We start from the raw sequence: 22,187 nt of genomic DNA on the forward strand, positions 1-22,187 counted from the left end.
ATGGCACCTCCTTAAAAGGGGGGGGGGGGGAAGGGAAGAACAAAAATAATCCTGAAAGAACCATTTGACTGCCTGTGTCCAAAACAAGATTTCAAATTGTGACACACGTGCCTATCTTCAGCCCAAAAAGAATATGGTTCCAGTCAGTTCTTCAGCTTTTTAAAATGTATTTGCTCACAGGAAGTGGCCATCACTGACATGAACTGCTCTAGATTGAGCCAGCTACATGAAGGTTCTGATGCCAATGCTCCTTTACTGTTCTAGGCCTAAGGCGCTGTTTCATTGCCTAAAAAAACTGCAAACCAGTTTAGCTAGCATGTAAGAGCAATTCTAGTGAGGCAGCAGAAGCAAGAATTATTAGTCACATCACCAAAAATTCTATGCAAAACTCTGGGATCCAACAGTAGAAAGCTTGAAGAAAATACCTGACTTCTGCCAATCCTAGGCTAATGACAATGTCTTAATGTTTATTTACCAAAATCACCAGAATGTGGGGCAGCTGAAGCCTGATAGCTATAGCCCACAGCTTTCAAGTCATACATGCTGCCACTTTAGTGCAGTTTAAATACTGACAGCTGCACAAGATGCCATCACATTCCTAATGCTATGCCATAGCTAGTATTCAAACAGCCACCCCATAAGCCCACTACACAAAAACTTCTTTGTCTAAAATCTAGCTTGACCTAAAAAGGGTGTTTTCCTGCAGAGGGGAGATCAGGATTCATGCCAAACTGAAGGGAACGTGTAATCACTGCTACAGCAGAAGGCCCAAGAATTTGATAAGCCATTAAAACAGAACAATTTTCTGTAGTCAGGAAGGGATTCAAGTCAGGAATGAAGCTTACAAACAGGTGAAATAGGGAAGTCTGCTTCATCGGTACTCACACTGGACTTACTCTAAATCTGAAAATTAATAATCTGGGGGAAGGACAGCCTCACCTTTATAAAAAGTCAACACAATTATTTTAAATTGGATACAAAATAACTTCACAATTATGAGAAACATCCTGAATTAATGTTTTGTTTTTACAACACACACTGCAGTGCGAATAACAGCTGGAATGCTAGGCTTTGCCTTGGTTTCCTGGCATTTTTCTATTTCTGTCACAAATTCTATATAACATGAACAATAGTTCCTATTTAACTGTCTTAAAAGAAAAGCTTACTAGAGCATACACTATTTTCAAAACACTAAACAAAGCAGCAGGCTCAACCCAGGAACCTAAAATACTGAATTTTAGAATTCAGGATTGATTCTAGTTCAGTTATTATTTTCAAAGCAAGACTGGAGCTCAACTTCTACATTGTCCACTGAGGAACTAAAGGGAGCCTATTTTACTCTTCGGCAACAATAACTCTCAAGAAGCTGAATCAACAGGAATCCAACTCAAACTAAAACAAAAATAAATCCAGTGCTGCTACTTGCAAGAATATTCCAAATTCAAAATACTTCAGTCTTACCTTGGACACATTGCTGATATAATCCAATTGACACGTGCTCTCTTTATCTACTTGATTACAAAGATTCTGTAAAGTTGAGGCATACTCCTTATCGCTTTTTACTCGCATTACCATAAATTTCTTCACCGTTTCCAGCAGTCGTAGTTCCCAGTCTTGTAGTTTTAATAAAGCATCATGAGAATACTTCAGGTCACCTCCAAACCCCATCTTTTAAGGCACTATATACAGCACAGGGGAAAATGCAGGCTTCTCACCACATCTGAAAGCAGAAAAAGATTCCTGAGACACATACCAAAAGAAAAACCTCCAGTGTGATAAAGAGCAAATATTAACGTCTAAACCTTGAAATGACTTAACCTTGAGACTAACCACGTACACACACATCCTCAAAACAATCTGAAAGCAGGACCAGAGCACTGTTTTGAAAACTCATCTATGACTGGCCCAGAACTGTCCTCCTGCAGTTTCCACCTGCAAAACGTACCTCCCTAACTTAAAGTGGAGTTATGAGTACACACATAAAAGCATCTAAAACAGATATTAAAGGCCAATTCACGTATTTAATTAAATAAGTATAACTTACTGTATCTCCAAACAAGAACTGCCACCTATACTGTTCCACTCCTGGGGAACTGCAGCATTTTGTTCCCGGTGTTCACTATCCACAGAGTCCAGAAAAATAACAGCTTTCAGGCACTGCATTTGTGGGAAATGGGTAACGAGAAACTAGTTTGCTTCTAAACACTGTTTTAGCAGGCCACTGCAGATTCAGCCTCCCCAAAATCAGAAAATATCCAACCCAGGCTCCCCATGAAACCGTTCATTGCTCCTTTGGGTCATACATTAGGACAAAGCTCTCAAGTTCGCACGATCTTCCCCTAAGGCAGTCCAGTTTTACTGTACCAAATGGACATAATCTGATAAACAGGTAAAAAATGCTGCCTTACAAAATCCTTTATCACAACTGCAGGTCAAAGACATCTGTTTGAGCTAGCACTAAACATGCAGCCACATCTTGGAAGACCTGAACCCACATATGAGTAATTTCCACAGAGTTGCATAGGTTTTGTAATGCAGGCTGAACTCTTTTCTGTACATGTACCAAAACCCTGTTCCTATACTAATCAGCTTCACACCAATTAAGACAAACTTACATAAACTGCAAATATAGCTCTGGACCGCAGTGCAGACACGGACTGTGTACTGCTTATTCACTAGTTCCTACACTCCAGCAAAGTCTTAGCTCTTTTGAATGCAGAAGTACTGATTTCTTCATAGGCTTTACGTTGCACTTAAATTAGCAGTGTGTTTTACAAATGTTAATAGATTTACATTCCTAACAGCCCATGGGGCAAAGCAGGGGTAATAATCTTATTTTCACTGAGAACTGAGACACATAAACTAATGTCAGGATTGTACCATCTAATACTGGTATGCACAAGGCTTTAAGACAGTCTTTTCAGAGTGCGTAGCATTTTTAGCATGTTAAGTACCCAGAAAAGAAAAAGATGTTATTGGCTTCAGTTACCACATAGAATTTCAGAATATTTTGCAAATCAGAATCTAAACGATCTCTAGGGTAGCCTGACTCCCAGGATCATTCCTCTCTTCCTGAAGTTCCCTGCCTCTATTAGCTCTTCCAGTAACTTATGGAAATAAGCCTCGTTCACTACGTGTTTATTTTCAGAACACAAGCTATGCTTATAAAGGAAAAAACAAAAGATCCTATAAAGAAAATAAGAATACTGCCATGGTTACTGTGCATCTACACAGTACAGACGAGTCAAGGTTGTATAAGTAACCTTAAATCTATTGCAAGCTTTCATATGCCCTTTAATTTGGAACTGTATATTTTGGTCAGATTCCTTGCTGATGACTAGGAGCTCAGTCATAAAAAGCGACACTAAGTAATTCACACTGTCTGTACTTATAAAGGATAGAGTATGTCATTATTAGTTATATTAATTATAATCTTTTCAGTTAAAATTGAAGAACAGTCTTGCAAAACCACTAATACTTTAGTAAAACGAGCAAAAGAAAAAAATCTTCCAAGTACCTACTTATTAACATGACTGGAACTGCACTTCTGATTTTTTTACACCGTTTAGACCTACACCCACTTTTGTGACCAAGCTCATTTTCCTCCTAGCAGCACATCTTAGCATATTACCTAAATATGCTAGCATGTTAGCTATGAGGAAAGCTAGTGTTTTTATTTTCTTACATTCCAGATTCAGAAGAGATGGGAACTGAATCTCAGGATGAAGTCTGGCCTTGTGCTATGAGTAAAGTGCTGGCTTGCTTGTTTTTACTCTCACCTCCGTATTTTACTGAGAGGCAGGCAGGCAAGGGAGGGAGGAAATATTCTCAGCATATGATATTTCAGGCTGCTTCCACTGACTCACTGTGGAGCTGTAAGATCACAAAAATCAATAGAATAGAAGATCCAGCAACATTTCATTCCAGTCTGCTAAGCTTCCCTTCACTAAATAGTAATTAGATTTTTTCTGATTACACTATTAGATGCCTGGGTACATAGACAAAAATTGTAACACATACTGGACTCTGGTCTTTGTTTTAAATTATTCCATTCACCGTGACAGAAACAGCACAGCACAACGTCATTTTTCAAAAGTGATGGAATTCTGACTTGGTAAGACCAACAAGCATAAAGTCTCAGAGCTGATGATTTCCAACTGGGTAAGCCTGCCTCCATATATTTTCATTGTAAATTAAGAAAATGTTCAATCAAGACATTCATTAAAACTCAAACACTCCAATATTATGGAGGCAAGGAAGTGGTGAACAAGTACCCAGGACCTGAGCCACTTAAATGTCAATAAGCTAAAACCCAATGCTTTTAAAAAAATGTTAAAAAAGTGGTTTTGATTTAATACTTTTGAACACTTTTAAACAACCAAAAACAGCACAGATCACAGAGTCACTTACTTGAGATCAAAACTGTAAGACCTACCAAGGACGAGTAGGCATTTTCTATAAAATCTGTATTTCAAATATTCTTAAAAAGCACAAGCACATTTAAAAAGGCCAGTATTCAAAGAGACAACATCTGGCACCAATACAGACAGGTGACTTGACAGCTGCCATACAGGACTGACCAACAGAGTACAATATTTCAGTTGGAAGGGACCTACAACGACCATCTGGGCACAACAACCCATTCAGATCAGCACTCTGCCTCCCACCACAGCACCAGGAGATACTGTTAAGGGCAGCAAACAAGCTGGGCTATTGTGGCATGACCTTCCTTGTGCTTCCACATGTTCACAGCTAATGGATTACAGAAGAAATACTAATAGTGCCAATTTTGGACTTTACAACATTGCAATGCTCACACTGAACATACAACAACACAAACACAGATTCCCACCCAGATTTTGAAACCTCAGACTACGGACAATACTGAGTAGCGCAACAAAATCTGAACCCAGAAAAGATTTACTGTGGAACCAGTAGGAAATATGGGGAGTTTGAGACATAAACATACTCTCTACTCCAAGGCTGAAAAGGTAAAAATACAGTGTGGAAGATAATTGGGGTGGGGGTGGGCTTTTTTTCAAAGCAGCATGGGAGAATATTTTATCTTAAAGGAAAAAAACAGAGATGGCATCACATTTTAAAGTAGCTAGGGAGAATTGATGACAACAAACATGATATGCTTAATTCATACATTAAAAAAACCTGCAGAGAACGCTTAATTTTACTGTGAAAAGACTTTTCCTACTTCTGGCAGATACCCATGAGGTTTATCTCTTTTTCCACACATGGACAATGCTTGCATAACTTGACATGCCAATGAAGTCTCAAACTGAATTCTAGCATGTTTTGTAAAAGTAATAAAATCTCAGTGGCACAAAATAGGACACATGAGTTTCAGCTAGTTTTTTTTTTTTTTTATTTTGAAATGTGTGAGAGAAGGGGAGGGAGGGAGGGAGGGAGAGATACACCCACACTACTATAAAAATTACTGGATATACAAATTAGCTATCAGTATTTGGTAAGCTTTAACAGTTAAAATATGTCTGAGCCAACTCCAAGAAAGTAAGACTTACCTTCTTTTTAGAGTCACTCTCAAAGTAACAAACTAATCACTGACAGGAAGTAAACACTCAATGTACATTTAGAAATATGCTGTGAATGAGCAATGAGACCTTCAACAGTTCTAAATTTAAGTATAGTTACTGAAGACAGTTTATGACTTGTCTCAACTGTCTCCACCCCAGCAGTGTAGTAAGATTCCAAATGAAGCAATTTTACATTTTGTCATCATGACAGTGAGAAACTTCAGTGACAGTCCCCTCAGCAAATAAAGCTAACATCCCAGCATTAGTAGTCTTCCTGGATTCCAGCCACAACTCTGAAGAGTTCATTGTAGCCAATCTGCATTTAATTTAAAGACTGCAATCTGTCCATGACATGAGAGCAGCCATACCACGTCAGGACAAAGGTCCTGTGTTTCTGACAATGATCAAAATCAAATAAGCAGGGAAGAACAGAGCACGTATATCGTAATACTTTCCCAGGATGCTCTCCTAACCCTTTTAACAACTGGTGCCTTCTGTCACATATTGCCATGAAATGTATCCAAGACCATGATTGCTAATCTTAGAATAATGATGGATCCACATTTATCAGTTGGAACTTGTGGTTTCATAACGTCAATGGCAAGACAGGCAACTAATAAACAACAAATTAGAAGCACACCTGGCCCCCAGTTAAATTCAGAACAGGAAAGCACAACACACATCTGGCACCAGAATATGGAATGGTCATGGTATACAGAGCACACCACACTCACTCTTGATCTGCTGTCAGCTCCCTTGCTCCTAAATCTGCATGGGCTTTAAATCACTTAGCATGGCTTATATTTTGCAGATTCTTTCTAGAACTGCAGAATCAGGGAAGGATGAGGACTTGGATTCAGGAGACATATCCTCAAATTCAAGGCTCATGTACTGATTTAAAGCAATTTTACAACAGGTGATCAATTTGTTGGACAGTCCATTTCATTTTCTGAATGTGAGGCTTGTAGTAGTTGTATTCCATCAAAACAATCAAATAAATCATTCTTAGCCCTCCACCCACACCTTAAACATGAATTAGACTGTTAAAGGATTGATATTACTGTTACTGTAGGATCTATTCCTGGAATGTACAAGACCATGGAATATAATACACATGCTTTACTTACCATTTGTTTACACTAACCACATATACAAAAAATTATCTATATATGCATTTCATGCAAAATACATGGCACATGAACTAGTTGAATTAATGCTTCCATAGAGCTAGTACCATCTATAAACAAATAAAGTGGTAATCTAAAGCCAGCCTGATCATTTCAAAAATGGTCTGAAATATTAGTCTACTCAAGGCAAAATAGGCAGCTTATTTTCAGAAAACATAGCACATTTACCTTAAAAAGTTGTCCTCAAGAAATTATCCTTAGTACACTTCTCTTAATGTCAGCAGCTACTTCTGATTTTCACTTTCTGAAATATACTTTTATTTTCTGGGGTCTCTGTGAAAGAAAAACAGATAAAATTTCTTATTGTTCTTCCAGCATTTTAAAACACACTGCAAAATTTAAATTTGGGTAGGTTGCTTTGGATTTTCAGATTATTGCGAGAAGACAGATTTTTTTAAAAGAGACAGAGTCCAAGAAAACTGAAAGAGTAGACTTCTCAAATGACTGCAACTAGTAGCATGCTATCCCTTCACACACATAATTTTGAGGGAATAATTTTGTCTTTACTCATGTAACCTAAGATTTATTTCTTTTTTATGTTCTTGGAATTTCTTGTGACGCAGTGTACTGTACCAAGAAAATTAGATAATTTCATTTATTTCTGAACTTGGCCCTTAATAAAACAAAAACAAAGCCCATTAATAAGGAAAATGAAAGCATGAAAGACTCAAATTCTTTACATGAAAGACAAACTTAGTGGCAGTATTTTCACTAGAATGTAAGAATACAAGTGGCAACATGAGAAAGGGACCAATCAAGACACAGAAATGTCTTACATGGCTCTAACTACTCCAATATCTAGAATAGTAAGAGGTCAGAAAGTTAAAATGACTGCAGCACTAAAATTTCAAGTTGCAACTGTGGACTGCAACCTAGGTGAAGCAAACTGCAACAAAAAGCTGGATCTTTGAGGTTTTATGTTAAGAAAAAAATATATAAAATGTATAAAAAAATAAGAAAAAGGCCTTGCGTATATCTTACAAGTGCAGGGTATACTTTATAAGCTACGTGGACCAACGTTAAGCATTCACTCACAATCTCCTACCAGAATGTGTCATCTGAAGTTAAACCTTCAGATGAGGCTTTCAGTATTAGTTTAGCAATGCCCTTGTAAAAAAACAGAAAGGTTAAGCAAAACTGAAAGACCCGACACCATATATAAGGGTAAAGAAAAGAGAATTATTTTCAAGATCTCCATTACTTAAAGCACTAATCACAGTCACATTTGTAAAATCTCATGAAAGGATAGTTCTAGCTCATAATCAAGCGGACGTTATTCCTTTCTGGTTACTTAGTGACATTCTAGAAACAAAGTGCTGCCTAATATAAACACAAAACTTCCATTCTCCATGACCAAAAATAGAAAAAGCTGTAAGTGATGCTTACATTCAGTCACTGCAAAGAAACAACAGATCCGCAAGCAGATATGAAAGGAGAAAAAAAGTGCAGCAGGCTAGAACCATTACCAAATTCACCACATTTTTAATAACAGATACAAAAATACTTGTTGCAAAGTTGCAAAACCCAAGAGAAAGTCTTCACCAGCCAAAAATCAGAAGCAAGAGCAAAACATTATAGAAAATTTGACTCCAGTCCTCCCAACACACATACAAACCAGCTGGAAACACCAGACTATCACAGGACAGGAATACTGTTTTGAACCCCTTTCCTCATTCAAACAGGACTCATGAAAGTAAAACACATGCTACCAACACCACCTGGGCACATTCAGATTTCAAGCAGATGTTAAGGAATTGCCTGTGGTAAAAATGAACCCCTTCTGAAAATTCCATTTATTACACGAAAAAACATATTGGAGCCACTTAAACACAGACGAGATGTATCTTCTTCTCTCCACACTGAGACAAAAAAGCACACTTTTTGTTTTAAAGAACTAGTCTATCACATACTTAGAATGGAGAATTTTGTCTATATAAACACAAAAATGCAAACCCAACTTTTCTTCAGAATTCCAGTTACTACTGACTTTTAATCTATGTGCATATTTTCATTTGCCTACAGGTCAGTAGCATAATTTACAACTGGTAATACAAGTCCTATACTGGTCTAATTGATAGGTGTATACTAGCTAATACACAGAAGCATAATAACAGCTTGCCAGTGAACTACACAGCCATCTGTAAGACAGCAATAAAATGTTACAAAATTCCCACTGCTGTCTCTGAGCTCAGACACAGCAGAATCTGATAGTTATGGGTGGCTTGCTACCTCAATGCAATAAACCACTAAACATATAAAACAATTGAAAGAAAGATAGTGCAGAAAACCTAAATGATCTGTTCTTTTCTGAAATTACCGCCGAGACAGTCAAAGCCAACCCCACACCAGACCCTCTTAAGACTGGGGATATATAGGGCATTCTCTCAAAACGAAGCATCAGAGGAACGTTTAAAGATTGCAAATTAATACTAAGAACTCACCAAGGCCAGATACTGTTCAGTTGAAGTGTCGAAGCACCAAATATAAAATTGCCAAACTATTAATTCTGCAAAAACTTAGGCTTAAGGTGACCCAAGTAAAGAAGAGTGGAGAGTGGAAAATGCACCAGTTTTTTTCAGAGCTTGACAAGGCAATGTGTAGAAGCACGACAAAGATGACCTGACTTTCATACGAGGCAAGGTGATTAAAACTGTAATGAAGACTGGAAAAAAAACCCCACAGCTTTTGCAGAGGAAAGTCATGCTTCACAGCTTGAAGTGTTCTTTGAAGGAATCAAGGGTCTTGTGGATGAAGGTGTTGGAACTGGTAGTGAACAAAAGACTTCTAAAAGATTTCTGCTGATGTCTCTCATAGGAAGCTGTTACAGAAGTGAAGACCTTGCTGGGTAAGATTTAAGAGACAAAGATTCACAGGGGAGAGAGTCAGAAGCATCACCAGAATTTGTGCCAGGACTTGGGCTGCTGTTCAGAATGGTCACCTGTGTATCTTTTCATTTCACACATCATCTGTGTTTGAATTTGTAAATCATACAAAATTACTAAAAGCCAAACTGACAAGTCATAAAAAAAATTAAGGGAAGAGAGAACATAAGAATATTTTATGATGCTGATACATTTGTGGTGTTACTATTCCTGTTAAATTATTCTATCTCACGAAGAACGTAAAACACCAAAAAGTACAGGTAATATTGATAACAGTATGGAGCAAGTTCTCCAGAAAGAAACTTTTTTAGTTCACAAAACAGGTAAGTATGGCAGGGTGTCAGATCAAAGTACAAAAAATATAATCATGATAGCACAAAGTGACATGGTATGACAGATGCCTGAAGTGTTTCCCAGAAGAACATGGGGACATCAAATGAAATTTTAAAAATCTGCTCTTAAGTACTTCTTTGCCTAGTAAATAATTAAATGAGCGAATTCAATGCCTAAAGACATTTTTTTGAGACCAAGAAACAAACAGGTTCAAAAACAATTCTAAAATTCATGAAAAAATCCAACCTGCCAAAGAGCAGAACTTCCATCTCAAGATATCTCTGAACTGCGCAAAAGCAGGACCAGAATTATTATTCTACCTTTGCGCCAAGAGACCCTTCTTATCTGACAGTAGCAAGTACTGAGCTAGATGGACTACACTTGATCGTGTACATACATTCTCATACAGTGCACTGTCACTCTCTCACCCCTGCACATGTAGGAAGACCAGACTTTTCCCTAGCAGCTCTTGCAGCTGTGATCTTATTAAAAATACACAAATATGACACAGCAGGCTCCCTCAAAGACTAAGATTTACACTTGTCAGTAGTTAAAAAAAAACCACAACCAACCAAAAAAATCCCCACCACCAGATAAAAGCCCAGGAACCAACTCTTAGACCCTCTGCCTAGAATTACAAGAAACGCTTCCTTTTCAAGTATACCAAGTTTTCATTTACCTGTTGGAATTCTTTTCACGCATGCAAATGGTAGTTAAAGATACAACAGAAGTAAGTCATCAACAATCATGCAGAGGTAAGGCTTATAACCTAAAGACACCATCTAATGTATTCCCTTTGCAAAGAACCACACCTACTTACCTATGGCAGAAAGATCTTTCGTCAAGACTCAGCCTTCTCAAGCTATCTGATTTAGTATTCCCCTATCCTCAGCACAACAAAAAAAAGTTCTTCAATTACCAAATCTCACCTTCTCCACCCCATGACTGAGGAAAGAAGAAACTAGCCACTTCTTTGCAACCTGAATATCCTATTTTTTTACTAGACAATTCTAATTCTTTCAGTCTTTCATTTTAAATAATTTTCTAGACCACTGCCCTCTGAACACCCTTTAATTGGTCTCTGTCTCACTTAAGAGTTCAGAACCTAAACCAGTAGGGTACTGTAGGACTCACCAACTCCGAGAAGGTCAGAGATTACTACAAATTACTTTCAAGCTCCTGCCCAAGCACTTTAACCTCTTCCCAACAGCATGATACACTGTCTTTCTTAGTTTGTGATCAAAAAATTCCACGACCTTTTCCACAGAACTCCATCTTACCCTATTTCTTTCCCCATCACATACCCATCTGTGCCAGCCTACAGATAGTCTTGTTACTTTTGTGCTCACTGACACCCTGCTTTGTTGCAGATGATGTCTCCCATTTACCAAGACTATTCTAAAGAGTAATCTCATTCTCTACCACACCTGCAGCTCTTCCCAGCTCCCCATGAACTGAAAACTTCCTCAGTGTGCCCTTCATTTTATTATCTCGGGCCTCCTGTAAAAAATGTGCAATGGGAAGAGCTGCCATTTGGTAGTGAACCAAGTGGTGGTAAGTGTTCTTTACCAATCTTTACCAATTTTGTTTCCACTCTGTAGAAGTTTCCACCTCACAGTGGCAGGCAAATAGCAAAGCAGATACTGGAGACTTAATCTCACCAGGCAGAAGAGTACAAGGTGAAAGCAGCTACAGTTTAGGAAGAGGAGAGCTAGGCTGGTGTGGTGAAAAATTATTAAATCGATTGCTGCTTATAAAAAAGTCTTCCATTAGGAATTGTTTAACTTGGACAGTGAGCTCAGGGAGCTCAAGGACAACTTTAATGAGTTGGTGGTGTTTGTCCTGAGCCCCCTGAACACACAAGACATGAGCAGGAACATCCAGACAATAATACTGTGTGCAGCTGTGTCATGACAGTAACTCCACCCCACCAGGTGTCTGGCCAACGTCCCTGGCATGTGCGAACCTTATGCATCACGAGACAGTGCACGCCTGCGCTTGCACTTAGCCTAAACTTAAAAGTTTACATATGCTAGGTATATAAATATTTTTGGTTTTCACCAAGTATAAAGGTAGGCAAGCTCCAGGACTGGGCCAGAAGCCCCACAGAGGAATATTCCCAGTTACCGACAGACTCCCAACACCAGCTGCACCAGTGCCAGGAATGTGGGCCTGGATGACACTAAGGCAGTAGTCGGTGACGTATCCTTTTCTTGGTCTCTGTAAGGCTTTGCAGTAATGATTTGATGCTTCGCTTCTATTGCTCTTTTATCATATTGTGCATAATAACTAGTACTGTTTCCTTTTATCATATTGCATGCTATTTTCCTTATTGTATTGTAATATAATAAACTGCATTTATTCTTGTATTTGATTTGGAATTCATTTTTGCTTGGTATCCAGTCAATCAGCAAAATAGTTGGCCGCCACAAGTCGTTCTGCCACCACACCTTGGGAATCAGTGCTGCACTCCTGTTAACTCTGGAAAAGGCAGTGCTGCATACAAAATAACAGACACACACACACACCCCTTGCTTTCAAAGGGTAAATGCGCCCAGTTTCTTGTTACCTTCCAAGTAAAGAAAGCTTTCCTTCCTGTATTTTTCCTGGAATTAAACTTTCTTTAAAATTTAAGTTGTAGGCTGCAAGGAAAGCCAAAGAAAAGCATGGCCTCCGTAGAGGGTACCTGACCAATGATTTTTCACTGAACTCTCAATTCTGCAACATTTATCTCCATGCTACATCTTAACAGTAAAAAGGACTGAGCAGGATGAGGCTAGTAAAAATAATTCTCATGTGGCTGGCACTGTGCTCTGGTATCTCCAACCCTGTTAAAAAGATCTGCCGGCTAAAGGACAGGACTGTGATAGAACTACAAACAAACATACAATGCTAAAACGAAAGCTGGCCACAAATTGAAAACACCTAAATAGACATATTAATGAGGCAGGGTTATTGGAAGTGTATATTAACAGGAGCAACAAAAGTCAACTGAGGTATTGCATGTTGAAGAGATTTCTTGCCTTACATTAATAGCAAAGATGGAAACAACTCAGCAAAAGTGACAAGAGTCAACACTGAAATTAAAAAGTAGATGTGGTAACTTTGTAGACTAATGAGTTAGTCTATACACAGTTACCTTATTTCTTTGCTGACTTCATTCATTCATTCAGATGCTGAATTCTCCAGTCCGAAGGTAGAAAGCGGTCTTCCTCATTTGAAAAAAAAAAACCCAAAACCTCTGAATGAAACATATTTCATATGCCTTGAGGTAAGTACATGGCAAGTCAGAATGAACACGCACACAAAAATCCAAACAAAAACCCCCTGTCCTGAGGGCACCTACTGAAATACTTCTTCAGAGAAGCCAGAGGACAGAACAATACTGTCACAGTACTGAGGGGGTGTCATCATCACAAAGCACTATGTGAGACTCCTCCCTGGAAAGATTTCAGATCACAGAACTCTCCCAGCTACTGCCATTGCATGTTTCAACATAGAAATCCAGAATGCTGCCAGGAGCTTCTGCCAGAACCACTGTATAACCTCTTGAGGTTTAAGGACAGCCATAGAAAAACAAGAATCCACAGGACATGAAACAATTTTTAAAAAGTCTAGAGGCAGTTTAATGTCTTCTTGTGGCCCAACATCAGCCAGAATTTCTCACTGCAGCCAAAACAATTAGATTAAAAATTTGCCATTAGTCTGTAATACATGACAATACTGGTCTCCTCAGGAGAAATATAATCTAGTTCAAAGTATTTATCACTCCTTCAAAAGAAATTCAAAGAGCAATCAGGTGTGGCTGTTTCTTTCCTCCTTCATTAAACTAATTACAACCTTCTGGTTCATTAAACCCTCTATTTAGTTAACTCGCTGCTCATCCAGTCTTCTTGAGGTCACTTATTTCCTTGGCACCATTGTATCACATTTTATGCAGTTCGATTATGCCGTAGTCTGTACAGAAAATCAGCCCACAAGGAACTCAGGTCCATGAGGAGACAGTCCTGCCCCTTCCCAACAGCTGACACTCCAGCCTGTGACTCTGCAGGAAATGTAACATACTGTGTGGTTCAGTGAAAGGTGCTGCTTCAAGTCTGTTCACTGTTCCTGAGCTGAATGGTTTTTCCTTTGCATGCTCCGTATCTTAAAAGACACTGTGATAACTCTTAAATGGAATACAGTTACTCTCACTATAGAATCACCAAAAAGACAGATGACTGAACTATGCATCTGCACCTTCTTAAACATTTTAAATGCATAACAAATATATAAATTTTACAAACATATACCAGGGTTAACTTCTCAGGAGAAATGAGAAAACTACCCTATCTTTTTAGATCCAGTCACTGTTGTTTGGGTATCATCAGCCTTCCCAGTTACAAACACTCCTTCTGAAGTGTATCTTTCTCATTTGAGTATGTATAAATGGATCAAGCTTTAATTAATGGATGTCACAACAAACTTTTAAAAGATGTGGATGTTTAATCTCCCAGGTCTCTGGAAAAAAGGTACTGAAGTGCACATGAGCAAAACGAGTATGCTTGGGCTCTCCACATGGGAATTTATTTGAATACATAAGATTCAGCCTAACTGGTTCTTACTGCAAGAGGGGTTGCTTTTTATACTCAGACTTTCATTCTCCATATCAAAAATATTCTTCCTAGAAATGATACCAAGCAGCTAACTTGTAATTTAAGAGGCAAAGGTTCTTCATGACAGAGCGCCATTCATGGATATTCTTCAGGAAAAAAAATATATTTAGGGATGGTAATAATGTTTGTATTGTAGGTAAGGGTTATTTAGGTCCCTCAGAATTCTTGCCTTACTGTAATCTAAGACAGTTGCAGGGAATTTGACTGACTACATCTTTAAATCTGAAATCCCAACTTAATCTGAGAAGAATTCTTTAGAAGGACATCGCCATCCTATTGTAGTAGTCAAATATTAACCACCATCTGCTTAATCGCTGCTTTGGAAATAGCGGCTCCTACCCCCTGAAAGCAGACTGACCACATCCACACTGCAGATCCCTGCATCTCCACTAGGCTTCCCCAACCTGGCTGGGGGGGACTTTGGTGATGAAATACTAGAGCACAAGAGATCACCATGTCACAGCCCATCAGAAGGATATTTTAGCAGCATGATACACACAGTATGCACTGCATGCTTTAAGAAAACATGAAGCCTTAGGTTTGAGGACACAAAGCATACACAGACAGGATACCTCCAGAACACTGCTCTGGACAGGACACAGATCTACTGAAGTGTGCATCTATACTGTGGCTGGAGCACAGTTTGGAGAAAACACGCCTGCCAGCTGTGGTCAGGTTTTCTTTCAGAGGGTACCAGCTAGCTCCAGAAGAGCAGAGCTGGAAAGCACGTGGCATGGAAAATCAAAAGACCACAGAGGAAGAGAAGGATTGAACCAAGCTGAGATCCTGATCTCAAAATGTATGTATGTAATTACTTCCTCGTATAAAAAAAAGAACCCGATACATCACATGATCTAGATGCCAATTATATTTGTTAAAATTGTAGCTTCAAATTTACTTAACACATTCACTGATGAGAGATCTCCCACTCCGATTTCAACATTCACCTAATCCAAAAGGCAGAACAGCATATTAACTGGCCGCCTTCTATCTTTGCTACAGACCTTCAACTCTTTACAATTCTTTGTTTCGGCTCCACACTTCAACTGCTAATATTTCTCTGTGTTTTGCAAATCAGGCATTTCCTTTTATCTGTTGAACTTCAGTTATCACAACTGCTGAACAGGTGAACAACCATATTGGGGGAATTACAGAAAACATACTCTCCTCAGGAGAAAACACACCATTCACTGCATCACCATACAACAAACATACTCGTGCCAACAATAAACAAGCATGTGTTTTTCCGATTCCATGCTTTATATCTTTTAACCAGTTAAAAGGTGCTCCAAAGTCACATGATTTTCCTTGAAATTGGCTCCAAAAGCAAATCTTTCAGCATTTTGCTGAAGGGAGGGGTAATTATTTCAAAATACCATTTTTTACAGTGTTTACATTGTCACATTTTTAAAGCAGCCACTGCACTTGGCTGCACCCCTTATCTGCAATTCCTGAAACTTACATGGGATACAAATACTGTGGGGTACTGTTCTACATTCATGAAAATTTCAAAGCAGAAGCCTCAATTAGGAAGTCAGACCAAAACCATTAAAGAAACCTTTAGCATAATCCACAAAAGCTGTATTTTAACAGACACTGTGGCACTACACTACACTAAACGGATTTTAACAAACTTACATAATGTAATAGCAGATAGAACAAGCTTTAGGTATTCAACGGTTTAGGTTTATCCTAAGATCCTACTCTTATGTGTTTTTATGTTCACCAATGATGAATTTTGTGATTTACTAGCCCCGTGGCTAACAACTTCCACCAGCAGAGCCATTATTAGTGTTTTATTTGTCTAAGCATCAGAGGACCAAATATTGAACAAAATTATTCCTCTCTATTAAATAATCATTAAAACCACGCCCTTTCCCACTGCAGTCTGTCTTGTACTGAGAACAACTTACTACTCCCATTCTCAGTTCAAACAGCAAACATTATAAATGTGATGATGAACTGTGTCAGTTACAATATGCTATCAATATATGGAATAAGATTTTCCAATTTTTCTAAAGCAAAAAGTTAGGTATAAACAGAGCTGGAGAAAAGCAGCAAAGCTGACAAGTACTGAAATTAAGAGATTCACAAATTGAGGATGAAAACCTAAATGCCACCCTCTTTGAAATGCATTATGTGATCATGTAATTACTTCCACAGTGCTTTTCTGCATAAATGCCTGACTCATTTATTACAGAGGATGGAGTGCTCTGGGGATGATTCAGCATTCTGTCAGAGGGGCTCATCTTGACAACTCTATCATGCTCATTGCTGTAATTATATGTCTCCTAGTTTCTAAACAGACAATTTCAGGGAACAAAGGGCTCATGATTAATATAATACTTTAACACTGTTCTGGATTCTATTTCTGCTTCTGGCAAAGAGTGCTTACATAATATGCAACAATTCACAAACTTTTCACAGGTTGTCCCTACTTAAAAGGTAATTGATTTTTCATTAGGTCTTGATTATGGTAATTTACTTTGATGCTTAAGCTTAATTTCATAAATGTATCAGCTTCTCATGTCAAACTAAATCGCTTCCAAAAACCTAGTACGAAAAAAAGGTTGTGAGACTCTAAGATCAAGTGATGACAACTACAAGAGAGCTTGCAAAAGGACTGTCTTCAGACCAAGATTTGAATACCATATAGAAAAATGTCTCATACATGGCTGAACTATTACGTAGTTATTCATCAAGCACTTTCATTACTAGCACTTGATAACACAGGATTCCAAATGGACCAGAGTACTGTGCAAGCAATACTGTAATGCATACATAAAGGACAGATCAAGAGTGCCCATACAATGTTTTTATTTCTCCCTTAACAGTTGAAAGTTTCATGTGATGATCTTAATGGAGAGCTACATCACAGAAATGTCTCACAGTACGTAACCACTCCTGTTAGTCCACATTCACCTTATCAATAACAGAAGGGCAACATGTGGCCCTAGTAGTAACTCTCTCCTCAGCAAAAAGTAGGAGCAACCATATCAAAAAGCCTAACAAAATACCCCCACTGCCCAAAGTGCAAGTTCACTACATAGACAAGATTAAGCAGCCAGAGCTCTGTTCTAACAAGCAGACTAATACATTTCAAAGATGAGGAATTCTGATAAATCTGTACAGCTGCCCAGAAAACAGTCACTGAACCACAGTACAGTTATGGAGTATAGAGATCTGTCTCTACACACTGCTATGACATTCACCTGCATGTCACGAGCAGGTTAGTGTGTCATTAGCAAGCTCGGATATGGGAAAGCAAGTTTGAAACTATGTGGTTAAACCGTTCGGCATTTTCCCTCTACTGCAGAAAGGCAGCAATGCAAAGGAAGATGGTGACTATAGAGCAAACAGTAATCTGAGATCCAAAGTAGAAAGATGTTATGAAGTACAATTCACTCACTTAAATTAGTAACAACATTAAGTCTTAATTTATTGGAAATTTATTTTTATTGTCATCAAGTAAACACACAGGACTGAAAAAAACACCTATTACTTCAGATTCATTACACTCAAAACCAACCTGAGCCCTGCATTTAAACTCACAGGAGAAATTAGAAAACATTACACTCATGCTCTCAAATATGATTTCATGCTACAAGATGAATGGAGTCAAAATTCTCCATCCCATGAAACTGTCCTAAAAGAAAAAGCTTTTTTAAAAGCACCTTTACTGCTTTTTTAAGAACCATTTCCAAAATATACTATGCACTGTATGTGACCACACATGTACATCTTGAAAAGAAATAAGTATATTCTCTCAAACCCCAGAAACAAAGCTACAAATTCCAATTCTTCACTACTAAAAAAGTTTCCAGAATAAATCTTTCCAAAGAAATGCTAGTTACCCAACACAAACGTTATACAGCACATGTTGCGTACTTGCATGCAGTGTTTTACACCCTTTAACTCCCTAATAAAACGGTGAATACTCAACAATTCCAAGACTATCTCTACTGTATAATAAACCTCTCCACTAAGCTTTCAAAATCCATTTCTATAAGGCAAATACATTAACACTGTAATTAAGATTAAATAAGTACTAAGGGGACAGGGTGATGTTAAGATATGAGCATATACAGTTTACTTCCTGCTGGAATGAATTCAGGCTTTCCTCTTCACTTGCTGGCCCTCCGCCCTCCCCCGCCCCAGCAAAATAATCCCCTTTCCTTTTCCTAGACCCACTTCTCACACACTGCAAAAAAACTCCTCCCTGTGAAGTGATGACTTCATGCAGCTAGACCATCTCCTTGTACGGAGTTTCCGGGCTTGGTGCCAGCTTTCCCCGCCTTCAGGCTGACACGGCAACATACCTTCCTTCACCCCGCTGCTTCCCAGCTGAAAGAACGTCGAGGAGCGGCAGCAAGCGGCGGGGGCAGGCCGGGTAGGAAGAGGGGGTCTCCGCACGGACAAAGAACAGGCTGCCAGATGCCTGCCCCGGACTCACGCCTAGCATAAACCTTCTTTCTATCACCACGGCATGTCTCCTCTCTGCTGCATGAAGAACAAAACTGAACTCAATTTTTAAGTACGGAGATACACCCTGCATTACCTAACTGCAGTGCAACCCCACGTAGCTGAACCTTGCTTTCCCGTGTTAAATCTTTATTCCAGTGAAGCAAATGTTACCTCTCCCCTTCTCTTAACAAAGATCCATCTAATCTTCCTTTGTATTACTCTGAAATCCTCCCACCCCTTCTTAAGCCCGTCTTTACTTTCAGTGGCTCCTCAGAATAATTTCTGCATGACCACTTTATATGCTGGCAATCCAAATACCAATCAAAAAAGAACCACCCTTGGAAAGGTTTGGTTATGATTGTTACAGCTGTTATATATATAACATATATATGAAGTTATAGCTGTAGAAAAGCAGGAAAGGATCTTGGCAATGGTTACTGAGGTTTTGCTCAGTTATGAAGTAACTTAGTACATACAAGACTCGATCTTCTCCTTCAAAGAAATATCCCCAAAGCTGAACTCTTCCAGGGTTAACGTTCTACACCTGTATATTCTTAAGTTGTAACAGTACCAACAACTGCTTCAACAAATTAAAAAGGAATTTATAACAGAGAGAACATACATTTGCCTCACCAATAATACTTATTACTGTAACTCAACCTTTAACAGGTCCATCATTTGCAATTTGCTTTGACTATGAACAGATCAGAAGTATGAACATCCCACCTTCAGTCTTGCAAAGACTAGCACATACATGTAATAAACTGTATCAGTCATCTCTTTATTGTGTATTATTTAGTAGGTACAATTAACTAAAAATAATACCCAGGAAATTCTTTTGGTCAAAAAGTTTCAGGTGTTGCCTGCGTTTTCCTTAAAAGAAGCCACATTAAAACATAACAGAAGATCAAAGTCACTCTCTGCAGGTTTGGTACAAAGTGGGGAAAAGTTATGTTAACTACTTGAAAAGCACTGCTGCTTTCTTGCAAACAGAAGACAAGTTTGTTGGCTTGTTCAGGAGTATAACAAAACCCTAGGTGTTCACACAGGACATGTCACTTCTAAGGGTGCATGCTCATGTAAATTCAAACAAAACAAAACGTACTCCAATATGAAAAGGGAAGCTTAATGCCCTTCTACATATTTTGTTCTCAAAATATCAAACGTGAACATTTAGGGTTCCTGCTAATACCAAGCCCACAAACGCGCAAAGCATTAAAATGCACATTAAAAAAGGCAGGGCAGTAGCGCTAAGAAGGCCCTGTCTATGCAGGCTCTAGATTTAATGTGTAAGTTAAGAAGGTCGCTACGTTGTACAACATCGTCACGGCGGCGAGGGCAGGGGCACAACAAAACGAGGGTCGTTGCGTTCATGGGAGCGGGTGGCCACACATCACAACGTTTCAAGCGGGGGCTGGCACGTCCTCCCCGTTATCCGCGGCGCTCACAGCCCGGCCGGCGCGCCGCGGCGCACCCGGAGCGTGGCAGGCGGACAGCCCTGCGGGCGCCGGTGGAGACGGGAGCCGCGGGCGCCGGCCCGAGCCAGCCCCTTCCCTCCTCTCGCCTGCCGGCCCGGGGCCCGCCCCGACCCCGCGCCGGGCCCCGCGCCCCCGGCCCGAGAGGTAGCGCCGGGGGCGGGGATCCGCACCCGCCGCGCTGCCTGCCCCGCCGGGGCGGAGCCGCCGCCCGGCGACGGGCGCCCCTGACGTCTCCCCGCGCTATCGCCGCGGGAGGCGACCGGATGCCGCCGCCGCCGCCGCCACCGCCCCCTCAGCGGAACGCGTGAGCGGCGCCGGTGTCCGCCCTGCCACGCCCGCCCGCAGGTAAACCCACGCGCGGGGCCTACCAGCCCCCCTACGCCGCCGCCTGCTGGACGGGCGGGCGGCGCACGGCAAGGGGCGGGGGCGGCCACCCCCCAGCCCGGGCGCCGCTCCCGGGGCGCGGGCACCAGCGGCGGCGCCGCTGCGCCGCGCACAGCACCTACCTACCTGACAAGCCGAGCCCCTCCGCCACCGCGGGCGTCACGGCCCCACCAGCGCCACGTGACCGGCGCGGGCCAATCCGCGCCAGGCTCCGCGCTCCCTCCCGGCCAATCCAGCCGCTCCCCGCCTCCCGGTGACGCGCTGCAGCTCTGGCGGCCAGTCAGCGGGGAAAGACGCGCCACCGCTGCCGTCTCCCGGCCGGGAGCGGCGGCGCGATTGGCCAGCAGCCGTGCCGCTCCGGACCGGGGGGCGGGGCTGCCCCGCCTCTCTCCGCTCCGCCTCTGCTGCGCGGGGCGTCCGTCTCCCAGCAACGGGGTTTATCGCAACTTCTTTTTTTCTTAGACACGCCTAGAAATACCTTAGCGTTAGCAAAGGATGGCACGGGAGGTTAAATGTCAGGTTTACTGAGTGGTAAGGAATATTTACATCATGGCAACACTACGGTACCACGTACACCGGGTTTGAAGTATTGGTGTGATTTCTGTGCTGTTTATTGCTTGACCCTGGAGACGTAGGCGCAAACATTGAAGAGATGTGTGAAACTTCAAGATGGCAAATCCTGAGAAAATAACTCTATAGACGTTGCAGGTCACAGACAGGCAGACAAGGAGTCTTTGTGTTTTGTTCCTTGCCAGCTGGTAAATGAGAAGCAGAAAAGAAGGGGGGTGGGGGTGTGGGGGTGTGGAGGGGGGTGGGGTGGGCAAAGGGGGAACAATAGCCAAAAAAATAAACAAGAAAACATGAAAAATGAAAAACAGCTCTTATAGTGACACTAACTTGACAGGTTTAGGGAAACTGCATGAATATTAAAGGCTTGTAACAGCCTGTGTTTATAAAGCAAATTAAAACCTCAGTTTAATTAAGCCGCATGGCCTGGTACCACCGCGTGCACCGGGAGCAGCGTGAGCACCGTGTAACGGGTGAGATCGGGGTCGGGGACAAATCTAAAAACACCCTCTCCCAAGGGGCTGCCAGTCGCTGGTTACTTGCAAAGGTGTCTACAAAACTGGCTGTGGGCAGAGCAATCGTATTCCAACCCACAGCTCCTTTTTCATCCAGAGTGCTTTGTGCTGCACACTTTGCTGTGTGCAGTTTTCTGCTTCTGTTACAGCCATTTGTGCCTTTTTTTCTTCCAAAA

At 40.7% G+C, this 22,187-nt stretch overlaps 1 protein-coding gene across 1 annotated transcript in view; it reads right to left on the reverse strand.

Annotated features, from left to right (window-relative positions):
• The window catches only part of FER (FER tyrosine kinase), a 189,897-nt gene extending 169,268 nt beyond the window's left edge, over window positions 1–20,629 (reverse strand). The window contains exons 1-3 of the mRNA XM_037373844.1: window positions 18,923–20,629; window positions 6,902–7,006; window positions 1,462–1,720 (exon numbers count right to left, since the gene is read on the reverse strand). Coding sequence (XP_037229741.1) covers window positions 1,462–1,668 — 207 coding nt within the window. The 5' untranslated portion in view covers window positions 1,669–1,720; window positions 6,902–7,006; window positions 18,923–20,629. The remainder of the gene's footprint in view (window positions 1–1,461; window positions 1,721–6,901; window positions 7,007–18,922) is intronic.
• Between the last annotated feature and the right edge of the window lie 1,558 nt (window positions 20,630–22,187).

Source organism: Falco rusticolus, chromosome Z (genome assembly GCF_015220075.1).
Source record: "Falco rusticolus isolate bFalRus1 chromosome Z, bFalRus1.pri, whole genome shotgun sequence".
NCBI lineage: Eukaryota > Metazoa > Chordata > Aves > Falconiformes > Falconidae > Falco > Falco rusticolus.